At 47.2% G+C, this 16,780-nt stretch overlaps 1 protein-coding gene across 1 annotated transcript in view; it reads right to left on the minus strand.

Moving 5' to 3' along the window:
* LOC108628434 (homeobox protein caupolican) overlaps window positions 1–16,780 on the minus strand; it is a 40,230-nt gene that overhangs the window by 12,990 nt on the left and 10,460 nt on the right. The window contains exons 3-4 of the mRNA XM_018030341.2: window positions 12,168–12,301; window positions 3,070–3,428 (exon numbers count right to left, since the gene is read on the minus strand). Of these exons, the coding sequence (XP_017885830.2) occupies window positions 3,070–3,428; window positions 12,168–12,301 (493 nt within the window). The remainder of the gene's footprint in view (window positions 1–3,069; window positions 3,429–12,167; window positions 12,302–16,780) is intronic.

Genomic DNA, 16,780 nt, shown 5'->3' on the forward strand with positions numbered 1-16,780 from the left:
AGCCTTCAACCACTTTGAGGCGCGAGAGATTTTAGTTCCCCCTCGAGGCAGAGAACACCGAGAGGGAGAAATAGGGAAGCTGTATCCTTTTTCCCCATTTTCTCTCTCTATCTCTTAGACCGGTCTGCTTCCCTCCTTGTTTCTCTCTACTCTCTCTCGGGGCACTCTAGGATCGTCCCAAGCGTCTGCCAGCTAGCCAGCCAGCCAGCCATCGGAGCCAAGCCAGCCAGTCAGTCAGGGGTGAGAATTTCATTAAGAGGTTCGAATGAGTCGGCAGAGGGTTTACTTGATGGGTCGTCAAGCGATAATTCCCAAGCTAGAAGGGGTCGCGAGAGGGTAGAAACAGAAATGGACGGATAGATCGAGGGATGACCGAGATGGAGAAAGACGGTGATAACAGGAGTAGCAGAGAGTTTAGGTTTAGGGTGCATTCGCCCCCTTATAGAGGGAACCTTATGGGCCAACTAAATAGATACCACCGTCGAGTCCACAAGTGGCTCTTTAACTTTTGACCCCCTTTTATCAGACGTTAATCTCATAATCTTCGCGCTGTATCCTGCCGCGTGCACCTAAACGTGATCGTTAATTTAATTTGAATACCCCTTTGACAGAAATTGTAACATCGCTCTTTCCAACGAAACTAGCCGGTTATTGTTGACTGTATCAAAAAAATCAAGTAGTCCACTCGAGGGGATCTTACGACGGTCCGTAGCAACCCTCGTACTCTCAAGTGACCTCTTCCCTTCAACGTTTCGCATGGAAATTCATGAGGGCCCTCTCTTGAATTTAGCAAACCACGCGACTCGTGTCTCGGTACGGCCCGACGAACAGTCCGAGGACCGACGATATGGAAACCACTTTTAGCATTCATGTGTTCAGAACAGGCGAACCATAACACACGAGGCGAACGTGGCCCGCCGCTGCGCGCCGTTTTACCCGGCCGATTCCTTCGCTGCCAATAGCCTCGAAGCGGAACGGGTAAATATATTCATACGCGATCACAAATCAACGGGAGGCCCGGAGGTAAGCGGCACGGCATGGCACTGGGAATAGAAAACAAATCGCTTTCGTACAGGCACCGATCGTCTCCTCTCTTCCACTTTGCCTTTCTCTTTCTCGATTTTCGGAGGACTTTAAAATTACGATCAGCATCGCGGAACGCAGGGCGTGTGACACAGCGCGACACCTAAAACGTCGCGAAATCCAAGGGAACGTAGCCCGAGGACCGAAAGGAAGAGAGAGAGTGAACGAACAGTGAAGCGGGAGGACAGAGCGGAGGACAAGAGCCAGAGGAAGAGGACACGAGGGACAGAGAGGACCGATATTGGCCAATGTGCGGTGGGGTAATGGTGGCCATAGGAGGGTCCGTACCATTCGTCTCGCCGCGGGCGCCGATACATCACCGTGCCTCGAACCACCACTCTCCCTCTCGTGTATCCATATACATCCACTTTGTACATATATGTATATATACGTATATATGTATGTATATGGAGCCCGTGGCGTCGGAGTGTATATGGTCCTACGGATGACTACTCAGCCCGGTCGCACCCTCCGCCTCTCGCTCACAGGGACACGCGCTCGGGGAGACGAACGTGCGCGCCGCAACCTGTACACGTATACATACAGTCAAAACGATAGGATTCATCCAGTTTTACGCATTTTTATCCCGGCCTCTTACAATTAATTATTTCGTACGAACAGAGATTATCTCTACATCGTATTAACGTTGTCTCGCTACATAAATTCAAGATTAAATCTCGATCTTAATAAAGTGTATAAATCCTCGCTTTTGCCTTCGACTGTGCGCACCCTCTGCACAGTGAGAGCGGCGAGATTGTGTGCGAGAGAGCGCAGCGCACCAATACCGAGGAGCAGGACCGCCCGGTCCACCGGGGGACCAAACCGAAGGCCATTAATCTCTTTGCGCGGCAACCCGCAACCCGTCACTGTGTTTACCCACATGTGAACCATTATGTCCGCCTCCGCGATATAGAGCCCGACACACGGGGCCGGTTTCACAGCGAATTTCTAACTCGCCCGTTTCCGGCCGTTGCGTTGGGCAAAATGCCTGAATAAGTAGCCCAGTCGACGACTGAACGATGGACCCACCGGCTCTTTCGATCGACTTTGTTCTCGCCGAGAAATAGTAGCTCGTTTAGATAAATTAATTTACAAAATATTTAAGACTGTAACTACAGTAGTCTTCGGATATATGGCCACTTTTTTCATAAGTTTAAGCAAATTTTATTTTATGACACATTTGTATATAAGTAATTTTTTTAAAAATAAATCTATTAAAAAGATTAAAATGGTATTTATCCTAAAGAGGGATTCGAGTCAAATCTTAGAAGTCCCGTTCTCTTAAAGATCTTTGTGGACAGTGTCGCGGAGCGGTGCAGGGTGATGTCTCGAGTACGGTTATTGTTCCGTGGAATGGATGCTTGCGCAATATCAAAAACGCCGACCGATGCCTATTCGATACCGAAGAAACTAGTCACGCGAGTGCACGGTATACACGCCATACCGGCATACCGCACGAGAGATCGCGGTAGATATTGGCCACGTTTTCGCGGCCGGGTTCACCCGGCTCGAGTGCCATTGTGCTCGCAACAACGGGTATGTACATACGTACATCGGGACATCGATAATTGGCCCCTAATGGCGGTGCTTCTTCAACCGATTCGAGACGCGGTTGTTCCGCGAGCATTCTTTCAACGCGAATGCATGCACGACTTCATGGATTACTGCATCCCGTGCCGTTACACGCATGCAAGCTTATCGACTAAACTTGGCTACCTCGCATAAAACTAGTTGGGGAGAAGTCCAATTGCACTTTTCGTAGACAGTTCGTATTTTAATAGGCAACGAATCGTTTGAAGTAATTAGAAGCGATCTGGTATAATGAGTCGCGTAATTTGTCTTGTTTTTCGTTTAATCATCTCTCGACAGCTGATTCCGTTCGTCTAACCTTTAGTACTCCAATTGTGTCGAACAGAGGAGAGAGAGGCTTAATTCGAAGTCGCAGAATCGAAGAAGGCGGAAGTCATGAAGAGAAAAATGACTCACCGTTCTCCTCGAGTCCTCTCCTCGCCTCCTCTCCGACTCTGTCGCCTTGATTGTCGCTCGCCAACTCGTCCTTCTCCTTATTGTCCTCCGAATCTGTTAGGACTGCGTCATCGTCGTCGTCGGTCTTGTTCTTCGGCTCCCAGGTCATCTTGTTCTCCTTCTTAAGGCGTCTTCGCGCGTTCGCGAACCAAGTCGACACCTGCGTCAGCGTCATTTTCGTGATGATCGCCAGCATTATTTTCTCGCCCTTTGTCGGGTACGGGTTCTTCTTGTGCTCGTTCAGCCAGGCCTTCAGCGTTGCCGTAGACTCCCTCGTCGCGTTCTTCCGCCGCGCTGCCAAATCGTATCCCGCCCCGTATCTGCAACAGTTGCTTTTTTTTTTTGCAAATTAATCAAAAGTAATACTGTTGCAGTTTATATTCGTCATGAATTTTATTAAACTGGGAAAATGTATAAGAAATAGAATTGAATATGGAAACGCGTTCAGTAAGTTCGTTAGATGCAATTATAATCAAATAAAAAAAGAATTCACGAGGTGGTAATCCATCCCATAAGAAGCAACCAATCTACCTTTCCGATAGCAAAAACGTGACCATTGTTCAACATTTGTCGACTGGAGCCACTCCACTCGCAAAGTGGCATCCTGTCGAGGGTGCGAATTCCCCGCAGATTTTGGCGAGTCCAAAGTGCTTGGGTGCGCTCTCGAGACACGAAGAAAGAGGAAGAGCGAGAGAGACAGGGAGATGGAAAGAGGGAAAGAGAGAGGTATAAGCTTCCTAGATTCATTCCCCTGGCTGCAGGCTGCGCGCCGGAGCATCGAACCCTCCGGGATAGGGGGCGACATCCTACTGGATCGAGGGTGATACTCCGGCAAATATATACGGAGAATAAACCCCCAGCGGCGGCGTGATTCCATCGAGCAACCCCGCCACTCACTCGCCGTAATGGCGATTCGATCGATCCCCCACTCTTCCTTTCCCCGGAGTTCACCCGACTCGCTCCTGTTTCTCTGCCACCCTCTCGCTCCGTCTCCCTCGCTTAACCACCCCCGATGCCCTCCCTTGTCGGGCAATGCGCTCCACGCGAGCCTGTTATAGGTATGTAGCATTGTATACTGTGTAGGTAGCCTAAAATACCTATCGACGATCCATCGGCCGTGGAGGGTTCGCGCTGCCGATGGCGGGTAGTGGTAACGCTGTTCGAGGCGGTGGTTAACGGTGACATTGTTAGCCGAAGCGTGACGTAGTCTGACGGGGTACAAGATTCGGTACTGGGAATAAAGGACCGAGAACAGTAGATCGGCGAACGATTAACGGAAACCCTTGGACGATATAGATAAATCTATTTTCCTGTTCGAATTTCACAGTTTTTTTTAAGTTGTAAATAATAATTAATGCTTATCTGAAAGGTGATAATGGACGCGGAACAACTTCGAAATTTTCGAGAACAGGAACTTCCCTTACGAGAAATTTTTATTGCAAGTAGTAAATTGATAAAGCAGATATAAGAATGTATGTGTATATAAACACGATTGCTGGAGTTTGAAACACGGTCCAAATGTTTACTGCCTGACTGTCTTTTTCGACGGGAATCTATCCTGTTTTACGCCCTCGCTGGACGAGATCATCAACCGATCCTTTCTCTTCTTACAGAGACGCGAGTTTATTCGAATGGAGACGTTTTCCCGGGGACTAAATCGTGTTTTATGATCGTAGTCCTATACGACCGATTCCGTTCGGTCGGGACCCGCGACAAATGGACTGATGAAATCTTCTGTTCGGGCGTACAAGTTTAGGCGTGATCTAATCTCGGGCTCTGGTCGTCACCGTTCCGAAAATATTGAACGCTTCGATTCACCAAACTATAGTATTTATCGACGATCCATCGGCCGTGGAGGGTTCGCGCTGCCGATGGCGGGTAGTGGTAACGCTGTTCGAGGCGGTGGTTAACGGTGACATTGTTAGCCGAAGCGTGACGTAGTCTGACGGGGTACAAGATTCGGTACTGGGAATAAAGGACCGAGAACAGTAGATCGGCGAACGATTAACGGAAACCCTTGGACGATATAGATAAATCTATTTTCCTGTTCGAATTTCACAGTTTTTTTTAAGTTGTAAATAATAATTAATGCTTATCTGAAAGGTGATAATGGACGCGGAACAACTTCGAAATTTTCGAGAACAGGAACTTCCCTTACGAGAAATTTTTATTGCAAGTAGTAAATTGATAAAGCAGATATAAGAATGTATGTGTATATAAACACGATTGCTGGAGTTTGAAACACGGTCCAAATGTTTACTGCCTGACTGTCTTTTTCGACGGGAATCTATCCTGTTTTACGCCCTCGCTGGACGAGATCATCAACCGATCCTTTCTCTTCTTACAGAGACGCGAGTTTATTCGAATGGAGACGTTTTCCCGGGGACTAAATCGTGTTTTATGATCGTAGTCCTATACGACCGATTCCGTTCGGTCGGGACCCGCGACAAATGGACTGATGAAATCTTCTGTTCGGGCGTACAAGAGTTTAGGCGTGATCTAATCTCGGGCTCTGGTCGTCACCGTTCCGAAAATATTGAACGCTTCGATTCACCAAACTATAGTATTCTGTTTTATTTCTTTCTCTAATATCTATTGTCTAATGTGCAATTGTTAACTTTTCAATGAATATAAAAATATTTCAATTAGATTATATTATTAGATTAAAGTCGAATGAAAAATAGAATAATTCTGATCAGAGGAACAGGGGAAAAGATGATCGTGTAATTCCGTTTCGAAATTCATCTGATCATTACTTGAATCCACATCCGAGATTGCCGATGGCCGAGCCGATGGGGATGAACAAGGCAGCGATCCCGAAGGAAGCGAGACCTCGTGCAACTTCAAGGACGTTTCACCCTCTATTAAACTCCCTCGGACAAGGGAAAGGCAGCCAGTGCTGCGGCTCTCGTAGGTCGTTTATAAAATCAGCCGCTTTTTTGTTTGTACCATCTCTGTCTTCCTCTTCTAACTCTCGTTCTCCCTATCAAGACGTCGTTTTCTTCTCCACTCGTTCGGAAGCGTCCGATCGATCGAGATTGTTCAAGATTACCCGGGTACGACCAGAAGAAAATGGGAGCGGTCGGTTGCTCTTTGAGGATCCACTGAAGTCGATCGAACAATTTGAAGGACAGGTAAAAAGAACGAACTATTGAATATTAGAACAAAGTCCATCGACGCTTTCCCATGAATCGAACCGGAGAGACAGAGAGTTACTATCTGAGAAAAGTTTCATTCGGGAAACTCATTGCACGTATCGATACCCGAACGCGATGCATCCACGGCCCGTGTCTTTATCTAGGAATAGGAAAACAGTTTAATATAAAGTTGTGGGCCGTTGGAAACGTGACGAGTCGTTCCGCGAATAGTCAGCCGGGGCGCGGTAGTCCTGGTAGGAAGTTAGAAATTGACAGGAACGGCCGCTGGCATGCCGCTTCTAGATTTAATCGAGGCGACGCGACGCCCGAGAACTCCCACCCTCCTTCATTGATATGCGCAATTTCGACTGCCTCCCACATACGCGCCCGCCACAGCGCAATTATCCACACGTACTCTCGCGAGCGCAACGTTGTACACATACACGCGTGTGTGTGTGTGTATGTATGTGTGTATCGAACCGCGATTTACATACTAAGTGTGCCGTTGCGTGTGCGATGCGAAGGATCGTCCGGACGTATCGAGCGCAATGCAATGCAGATGTGACAACGAACAGGATGGAAAGCTCGCGGAGGATCGCGTCTTGTAGTTGTAGGTATCTGCAAGGTTGGATCGGGACAGAATCTCGCGCGTAAAAGCTACGGGCGCAGGCTTGCGGGTTCGGGGGATTTGCGGAGGATCGTCAGGAATCCGGGCTGCGTAGGCTCCTCCTTGAAATCGAGTTCGCGATTCAGGTTTCGCGTTACATATTGAAGAGTTCCTGAGAATTCTCTCAATCGAGCTGGATTTGATTGAAATAAGATTGCAATTTCGAGATAAGTTCGGAGCATTAATGCAACTACGTATGTATAAGGGAAACTACAGGTTGTAAAGGGAATTTGAAAAAGGGGTATTCAACGTTACGTATCTTTTATTTTACCCACGATTTCGCCGTTCAGACGATTCCATCCGTGGCGACGCGATTGTGCCTTCGCTTTACTTTATCGTCACGAGGAGAGTATGGAAATTTGTAAAGGCGGAACGCGAGAGAGAAATTGCGAGGGGTTAGCGCAGAGAGGCGAGCGCCCGCGACGGGGGTGGGAAATAGCGGAAAAGAGAGGATATCGTCGAACAGCTCCGGTGGAGGTAATAACGACGCGAAAAGGGGGGCAGAGATAAGCGCGTAACACTAGACACCAGGGCCACTCGAGCGACTCATTAGGGGCTTTGCATATGGTGGCGTCAACCTCGAAAGGTTAACCAATATTGGCAGAACGCGCGTAATTACGTCCTCTGGCCTCGTACAGAGCCGTGTATACGTATAGCCTCCGATAGTTACGCCCGGTCCCGGATGTGCAAACGTTTCCTACCTACCTACCTACCTACCAACCAATCTACCAACCGACCGACCAACCAGCCAGCCAGCCAGCCAGCCAGCCAACCAACCGACCTACCTACTTTGCTTGCTTGTGCTTGCACCACGCAACCTACCACCGCGTCGAGTCACATCGCGTCTGTTACGCGCGCGCTGCATCCAACTGACCCGCCCCTTCTTCCTCATCCTCATTACTCTCTGAACCTCTTTTTGAAACACTCACATTTGCGACAACTTCGCCACCTTTCAACTAATCCAGAAGGAAATCGTACAAGCGACTGATGACTCGTCTTCAGCAAGTTCAAACTGTGATTCTTCCGCGTAGCTCAGATTGTCAACCTTGAACTTAAAAGAGAGGATACCAAGCAACTCTCAACACACATTAGGATTAACTTGTAATTATGAGATAAAAGATAACGATTACAACTCAACTTAGATAAATATTCACTTTGTTGATACCAGACGATAAAAACGAATCCTTATTAAGAATCTTGAATAACTAGAAGACTCATTTTTTCTTTCATTATACTCTAAATTCGTACATAGAATAATGTCGGATAAATCATTGACCTCGACTACTTGTTTTACAACCGAAGCCAAATGAATGCCAAGTAAATTCCATTCGACTTTAATATTCCATTCAATTAAAATCTGATACGATATAGTTAAATCAAATATTGATGACATGACGATGAAAACGAGTAGAAATCATTCATCATTCTGATTGTCGCCTAAACGGTTTGAAGACGCGCGAGAGTTCTCTTGCAGCAAACAGTACATATCGATCTGACTGCAGAACAAGTAAAGAAAAATCGATTCAAGCAACCGGTCGCGGATCCATCGCGGGAAAAAGCTCTCACACGTGCGTTTCTCCGTCCCCGTAGCAAACGTCTGTATCTGACGGCCAAATAAAAAGTCGTATTTCCTTATCAAGTGGGAATTGAGTTAGCTCGAGCCATAGGCGTTCGATGAGATCGCGCGATTTCATCGTTTAACGACCGCTTAATCCGACCGATTTTCTCTGCTGGTTCGACGGTAAAAGAAACCCGGCGATTTACTTTTCAAAGTAATTAGCGCGCGCCGAGGCCAACACTCCAGTCGAGCAACTGTGCAGAAATCAGTTTTTTGCAGTTTCTCGAGATGCTCTCGGAGTAGATCGACTGTGATTTTTTATTCAACGGTGTCACGGCCGCGGAGAGTCGAAAAGGATGGAATAACAGAAGGGCGAGGGTGTCGCGAGATCTTCGTGAAAAATGGCAGTCGCGGAATGGGGAAGCTCCGGAAGAGATCTTCGCGCGGCTCGCATCTGCGCCACTTTCGCTCGTTTCGGTAGAAATTGTACAACGAAATGGAAGTTGGGTAGAGATGTATCGAAGAGTAACGATAAGAAAAGTGTTCGCGTCTGGATATTGTAAAATATATTATGTACACAATTTATCGTAGTAATATAAAAAAATCTATTCCATAGGAAATACGAAAAAATCATGAATCTATCCTTTTAAATCGAACAATTCAAGATTGAAGTACTAGAAGAAATACGCTCGTCCACTTTTTTTTAATTACAATAAGGAGTAAACGTTTACAGAAGTGAAGAATAAAACGAGAGGAGTGAAACGAGTGAATCGAATTCATCGACATGGAAGAAAGAATGCGTCGGCGACAATTCGCAAAGGGAACGGCCGTCGGCGTATTTCTCATTTCCCGTAATCGGAGCATTCTCCCGTCCCAATCGAGCCTGCAAAACGGAGCTGCGGAGCACCGATCCCGGGACGAGAGTTCGAAGCTGAAAAGTTGGAGAGCCCGGCGCGGTGAAACAATAGCAGCTCATCGCCGACGACGAAAGTGACGAGAGAAAACAGGGGGCGAAGGGTGCGCAGAAAGGAGACAAATAGAGCGGACGTGGGGTGGACGTCGAGGGCAGAAGAGGGCCGCGGCGTATTATTAAGCAAGTAAATTAATAGAGGATCCGCGCGGAATGGTGAAGCGAGACTGCCTCTCGCCGTGCCGCCCGAGCGAAGAGGGTGAATATTCCACGATAAACAATGCCTACCTACAGAGAGTTCGGAGTTTTGTGCGAAGTCCTGTACACACGCGCTCGCTCGCTCGCTCGCTCGCTCGCTTACTCGAATCGGGGATCCTCCAGAGAAGGTGGAACGAGGTGGAGGAAGAGCAGGCGGAGATGTATGTGGAAGAGAGAATCAAACGCGGTGGCTGCGTGGAAGAGAGCGAGAACGAACCCGGGGGAGAACATGAACGAGCGTGAACCTGGTCTTCTGAAGAGAGGGAGACAGATAGAGAACTCGGCGTGTTTGTGTGTGGACACGAGGGTTGCTAAGCAAAGTAAGTAAAGCACCTGTGGGAGCTGGCTCGCTTTCGAGGGTGGAAGGAGGTCGCCGCGTTAGAGATGGAAGATGAGTGGGAAAAGGAAGCAGCGGGTGACAGAGAGGAACAGGGAAGAGGAGAAGAGAAGCCGCGAGAGAACGAAGGGCGAGAGAGAGAGAGAGAGAGAGAGAGAGAGAAAGAGAGAGCTGGGGCAAGTGAGGGAAAGAGGCAGAGAGCGGAGAGCGGAAAGTGGAAGGTAGTGGGAGCAAGAGGGAGAGAATAGAAAGAGGCCTGGCGAGCCAACCCCGGGAGGAAGCCAATCAATAAACTCACTCACTCGCTCTCCTACGGAGAGAGACCTACTGCTCTCCCTACGCTCGCGATGCGACTATACATATATACAGGCAACCTGGAAGCCTCCATTACGTACGCCCACTCGGGTGCCTACAGCCATTTTGTAACCGTTCGCCGTGCACGGTTTCCTCTCGAATCTTGGTGTCCTCTCATCCCTCTCAGCGAAAGCGGGAGGGAGATAAAAAAACAAACTCCATGACGAGAGAGCGACGCTCTCGCGGTAAGATCAAAGGAATCGGGAACGGGTCTCGGAGGAGATCTAAGCTCGATATTGGATCCTCTTTTGCGATTCTTATCGCGACGAACACGGGGCCCCTTTTCTCCTAATTATCGATCGAATCGAAACCTCTTCCCCGTGAAACGAAACACGAATGCATAACGAGGGACCGGCCACGAGAGAAATGTGTTTAAAAACCACGGTATAAAAGAAAAACGACGAGGGGAAAAAAGATGGAAAAGAAACGAGGATTTAGATTTATGAGGTACAAGAAGGAATCGAGAGCTCCCGGAGGAGGCAAGTGTTTCCAATTACGCCTAGCGTCGAAATCTATGTCAATGTCTCATTTTGTCAACGGCACGCGACACATGGTTTTCGAAAATAACCCTGCCCGTTCTCACGAAAGCCACTCCGGCGAAACTTTTCAACGACTGGAGCTACCTTTCCGACTCGCGTTGTTATACAGGTTACCGGGACGCTTCTTTTTCATCATCCTCGCGTAAAACGCTCTCGGGAAGAAAGTACATGCGTACAACACGACCTGGTTTATTTTTCTCTCCCCGTTCCACCGTCTCGCCCCCACTCCTTCAGCGGCGACAACGAAATTGCGGGTTTTTAAAAGCCGGCCTCGTGTTAACCTCGCCGGTTTTTATTTCCAGCATTTCTCGTGTAAAAGCGAAACGGACCTGCCCGATTCAGTGTCGTCGCTTCGCAACAAAGCGACCTTTTTTCACCGGTAATTTTAATCCCCGCCCTGCTCGATAAATAATCGTTTTCTCCTTCTGACAGATTTTGATATATCACCGGTGTATCGCGCGCGTATACCACGCGCGAGAGGCGAAATAAATTTCCGTGGTAAATTCGCCCGTCACTTTTTTCGTCCGCGCTGCCATTATTAATCAAAACACGGGAATCCGTGAACAAAAATACGCATCCCGGCGGTATGCGGACGGGGCTGAAAATACACGAGCGAATCGCTGGCAACAAAATCACTTACTCCGATACAATGCTTGCGGGTTACTTCGTCCCCAACGGCGGTGATACCGATCTCCTTTTTTCCTCGGCATCGATATTCCGCCACCGCATCCCTACAAGATGGAGCGCAAGGGTCCCCGTGTTGACAGAACCCTCGTAACTCTTATCCACGAGGCGCGGCAAGAACGAGCATCCGGTTTGCTCGTCACCCTTCTTACGGATTAATTGTCGCCTACCTCTGCCGCGACGGCGGTGCGCCGTTTTGTAAATATCGACGCCGAGGGGTGAACGCCGCGATTGAAACGAGAGTCAATGATGTCTTTAAAGGAAGGATAGAGACAATTCAAATAATTGCACAAGTGTGTGCAGGATTATTCCAGGAGGCTTTTAATGAAAGCTTAAAATAACAAGAATATATAGCTAATTTTAAGCTGGAAACATCGACTGGTTGCTTGAAATTGTTTATCATCGGTTATATCGAGGGAATGATGTTGAGGATTCGCGATAACGATAACCGTTGTTGGGTCTCTGGATGTGTGTAGCGAGTATGAGAGGATCGTGACTCTTGTTTTAATGGAAGCACTCGCGAACGGACCAAAGAGGAAAGCGAGAGCTGAACCACGCGGCTGGTGGTTTAATCTAATGGAGCCGAGAGACCATGAAAACCGGTAATAAACTTACCCGTAGGCGGCCAGGGTTGGATCGTAGGGGTAGTAACCCGTGGCGGCAGGTTGAAGGGCGGCTGTACCCCATGCGGCACCCATATCCGCCGTCATCCCCATTCCCGTCGTGTCCTTCAATCCGTACGGATTTCCCTGCAATCGAATAGTATAATTAATTACAAGCCCAGCTTGAAGGGTGGCGACGGTTTATTATTATGCACTCGATTAAAAGTTGGCGATTTCGACCCTTCGCAATTTACCGCCTAGGTAAACCAGCCATAAATTTAATAATAAACTGCGTTAAACTGTGTACGCGCCGTAATTAAATAATCGACAAGCTGGCCTCCACAAAAGACGTGCATGGAACGATTCTTCTGTAATAGATGAAATGAAACACGCGTTTTGTAGCTTGCAAAAAGAGTTTAATAAAAAGGATATTGCGCCGAGAATAAGGGAAAATTGCTGGCATTGAATTATTTATAATGCGGCGGGGAGGAAGCGAAAACAAGCCAGGCGATCCGTCTTCCACTCTCTTATCTCTTCGAGTACGAAGGTCAGTCGCAGGAACGTTTAAAGGTTGTAATGTTACATGCAGCTTTCTTGTAAACGCTGGATGCCATATGACAGCATAACACACTGACTTTTAAAACGATGATCGATGAACTACAAGCGACGATGGTTACGCCAAGGGTGAACGCATTGTCACGGTAAGACCTGCGCCCTCACGCGAGGGCTTGAAACAAACGTCGCCGTATTAAAGTTCGAGAATGCGCGTCATTTATGTATACGATCACGCGAATCCTTCGCGTATGTTAACGGAAATTAAAATCGTAACTAACAGACGGTTTATTTTTACCGCGCCCCGAACGTCGGTCGTCAGCTGGCCGAATCGCGTGAAGCGACTTATGTAAACGACCCGAATTAAAGAGCAACGAGCAATCCATCAACTAAAGCGTCGATTTCCCTGCAACCAGGTCACACGGATCAGTCAATTCATCGACGAGTGACTGATGATAATGGAGAATTGTACGTCGCAATTGAATGTATGCACATCGCGTTTGTCAGTTCAAACGATTTATAAACAGCGTAAAAATATGTCCTTTAAGAATTACGAACTGTTAACAGTTCGCTGAACACTGTCCGAAGGTATAAGGATCGGAAAAAAGAAAAGAATAGAAAGCGACGTTTAAGGACCGTTTTGAGGTGCCGCGTCGAGTTCGTCGGCTAATGGTGTCACAATGAGACACCGCTGGAGCCGAAGGAGGCTTAGAGAAACGTTAGGCGCCAGGAGGTTTCGCGTTACACAGAGATCGGCGTCGGACTCATTCGTCCTGCTTCCCTGGCTCTTAATTCCCGCCTGAACCATCCCCCACGTTTCGATTTCCGAATCCGCTCTGCCGGGTAGCTGCCTCTGTGGCCCACTGCGGCCGTTCCTTCGCTTCCCGTCTTTCTATTTCTTCGCTCACACGCGAAAGAGAAGCGAAAAGGGCACGCACATTTGTCCACCGTTACCATCTCTCTTTCTCTTTCTCTTGCTGAGCTTGCCTACTCTTTCCACGGAGGCGACTTTTAATGGCGAACCGCGGGTGGTCCAGCGTCGACGCCTTGGACTATTGTTACCCAGTACCTCTCAACCAGCGGTCGATTATACGACCGGTCGTGTATTAAGGTAGCAATAAACATGAGCTCGAATTTTCTGAACGCATTAGGGGGCCGACGAATCGGGTCTCGACTCTTAAGAACCACAACTTGACCTATTCCGTTCTAAATTGTTTTATGTGCGCTACTAAATGTTAGAAAATCGAGAATCAAACATTCACTTCTTTGTCAATAATCTTTTATATTCATGTTAGAATCGTACATAAGTAGTTACGAAGAATTGTTATATAAACTGACTTAGGATCATTATAATTGTTAATTTAAGAAAACTATGCACACAAAGATATAAAATGAATAAGTTCAGAAAGTGATTGCGTGGCTCTTCGTTATAACCCAGCGAAAATTATTCCGTGCCCTATCTATCGGCTTTTATATTTCATATGCGTCACAGAATTTTTTACTCGATAACGATGTCGAGACCGATTACCAACTAACGCATGCACGAAGGTCTGCAACGAATGCATCAAACGTTGAATGTGTTAGACGAGATAAAGAATTATTAAACAGGGATCGTCGCGCACCAATTTGATTATTGTTAGATTCTCGGCTAACGGGTTTAACGCATTTTTCAAAGATAGCTCCGAGCGATGAACCGAGGGTTATTATACATATTCGAATGTGTTTAAATGCGTGTGTATAAGCAATTTAATGTAAAAGCTTTAACTCATTTAAATGACAGTCAACAAATATAACAAATCCTTCACATGAATTACTGCTTTTTCATAAAAAAATTCCACTCGTGACAGCAAAATAGAATTAGAATCTAAACTCTTTTAATCCCTTGTCTTCTAATATACACGTATAAAATATGTAGTTGAGAGATAAAATTTTATAGCGCTGTTCTAAAATACTTCTACACGCCCCGAGAGCTTTAAAACACACACACGTAGTAATTAGCACATGCGAATCAGCCGCCGCGAAAGTTGATCGAGCACAATGCCGAACTTGCGCCAGTTCGATCCAGTGCGGTAGGACTGAAAAACGACAAAAGACTAACCCGACGGAAAAGTTGTCCGAATATAATGAAAGAGAAGGGAGGAGCGAGGTCTTCTCAGTAAAAGTTCGAGCTTCGACGATAATTAAATTAACGGTTAGCATGATGGAAGTAGGGAAAAGTATAGTATCGCCGCGTGGGCCGGCATTAAAGCCGTAGAGAGCTTCCGCGTGCGACGACAGCTCGTTGAAGCTTCAGAAAAAGACGTGCGAGCATCGTTTCTACGAGATGAGAGCGAAACCAGCGAGCCCTTATTCGAGAAACGTGATGTGGCCGACGCAACGGTCGCGTAATTTCTTTTATTTGGTTTATCCCCCGGCATGCCTTGGCGTTGAACAAGGACCACCGTGCTCGCCTTAAAGAGACCGATTTTTATTAGTTCCTTTATCGCTCCAGCTCTCGCGCCACCCACTTCATTCAATGCTAATCCGATTCTTATTATATTATAATGCTCGTCGAAACGACGACGACGCACCCCGCCGCGTTGCCTCGAATCGTCGGAAGCACGTGCTTCCTGCCTAACGATCCACCGGTATTTCTCTCTTCCTTTCCTTTACCAGCGAGAGGCACAAAGGGTCACGGGGTGAAACGAGCAGTGAGTAATGGTTATATGTAACGGGAAAAACTAAGGAAATTCGCAATGATTGCACCAAGTAGCTTCGCGTCCCAACCGGTGACCTTAATCGAGTCAGATTATTACGTAAGAATTTCGTTGTACGCTCGCCCAGTTAAGCAAGCGAGGAGAGGAAGAGCGTGTGCTCTCGAGTCGAGTGCCGAAACCGGAGGGGCTTTTATTTGACTTCCTCTACTTCGGATTTCGTTCTTTCCTGTGGCGCGCGCGACCGATCGTCGCGTGTTGGAGATTCGCGGCAGCCACTTGTTGTTACGCGAAAAACCTGTCATCGGATGGCAAACACTTCAGACGAGGGAACAATAAGTAAGGTGAATCGGAGAATTGACAACACGCGCGACACACGAAGGGTAATACATGTATTTGAGAAATTATTCGAGAAACAGATTCATGGTCTGCACCAGAACACATTTTATTCTGCGGTGTGTATTAACGCGTATTTATCACGGCCTCGACAAGATTGCGCGTTAGACTCGATACGTGTTACTAATCGCTTCACCCTTTTCGGATAAGACTAATTTACGAGGCAGGTGACGACTATTTTCCCTTAATAATGTAACTTTATTACATACTCCAGTTTATCGGTCGTACGCACTACGCTTCATTGAAAAAAAACACATGTTCCGTTCCGGTCGGTTTTACAAGCGTTCCTTCGAATCTGGACTTGCAAATGAATATAACCAGGCGAATATACGTGAATATGAAAAAGCATGCGTCTTTTATACTCTTGCAACAAGAAATTAACGAACGTCGAAATTCTCTAGGAGATTCCATGGGCGAAGTTGCGCGCTACAATTTTTAAGCATTCCACTTCGTTAACGAGATTAAATGAAATTATCCCGGATCGATATCGCGGCCTCTCGTCAAAATTCTCAAAATTCCCGGTGTAACCGTCCCGCTTATGAGATTCCTGCGGGGCCTCCGGTGGTCGCTGCCCCGTGGAAGTCGCGTGCACGAAATTGCACGGAGACGTCGCTGAAATTCCACGAAGGGCTGACTGACCAACCCGCGCGTTTCGCCGGACCTCAGCCCGACTGCAATTTATTGCGATAAAGGTGCAAAGCTATGACGTTCGACGCATCGTCTCACGACAAATAGCATTCCACGGGCGCCGATCGGTCAGCCCTGGCTAAATAACGTGGGATTTTTCACGTGACAGCTAACCCTAAGCCCTAATACTCTAACTGATTACGTCCTCGACTAGTCAAATAATAACCAGTTAACCGATTATGAGAACATTTGGAAAATGGACAGAATTAAGATATTATTTTTCTGAAGCATAAAATGCATTTTCTATAATTAAAAAGAAATCAGACGTCGGAAGAATAATGCTAATAATAAATAGCTA

The sequence above is a fragment of the Ceratina calcarata genome, unplaced genomic scaffold (assembly GCF_001652005.2).
Source record: "Ceratina calcarata isolate Rehan_Ccalc_2016 unplaced genomic scaffold, ASM165200v1 scaffold525.2, whole genome shotgun sequence".
Classification (NCBI taxonomy): Eukaryota; Metazoa; Arthropoda; class Insecta; order Hymenoptera; family Apidae; genus Ceratina; species Ceratina calcarata.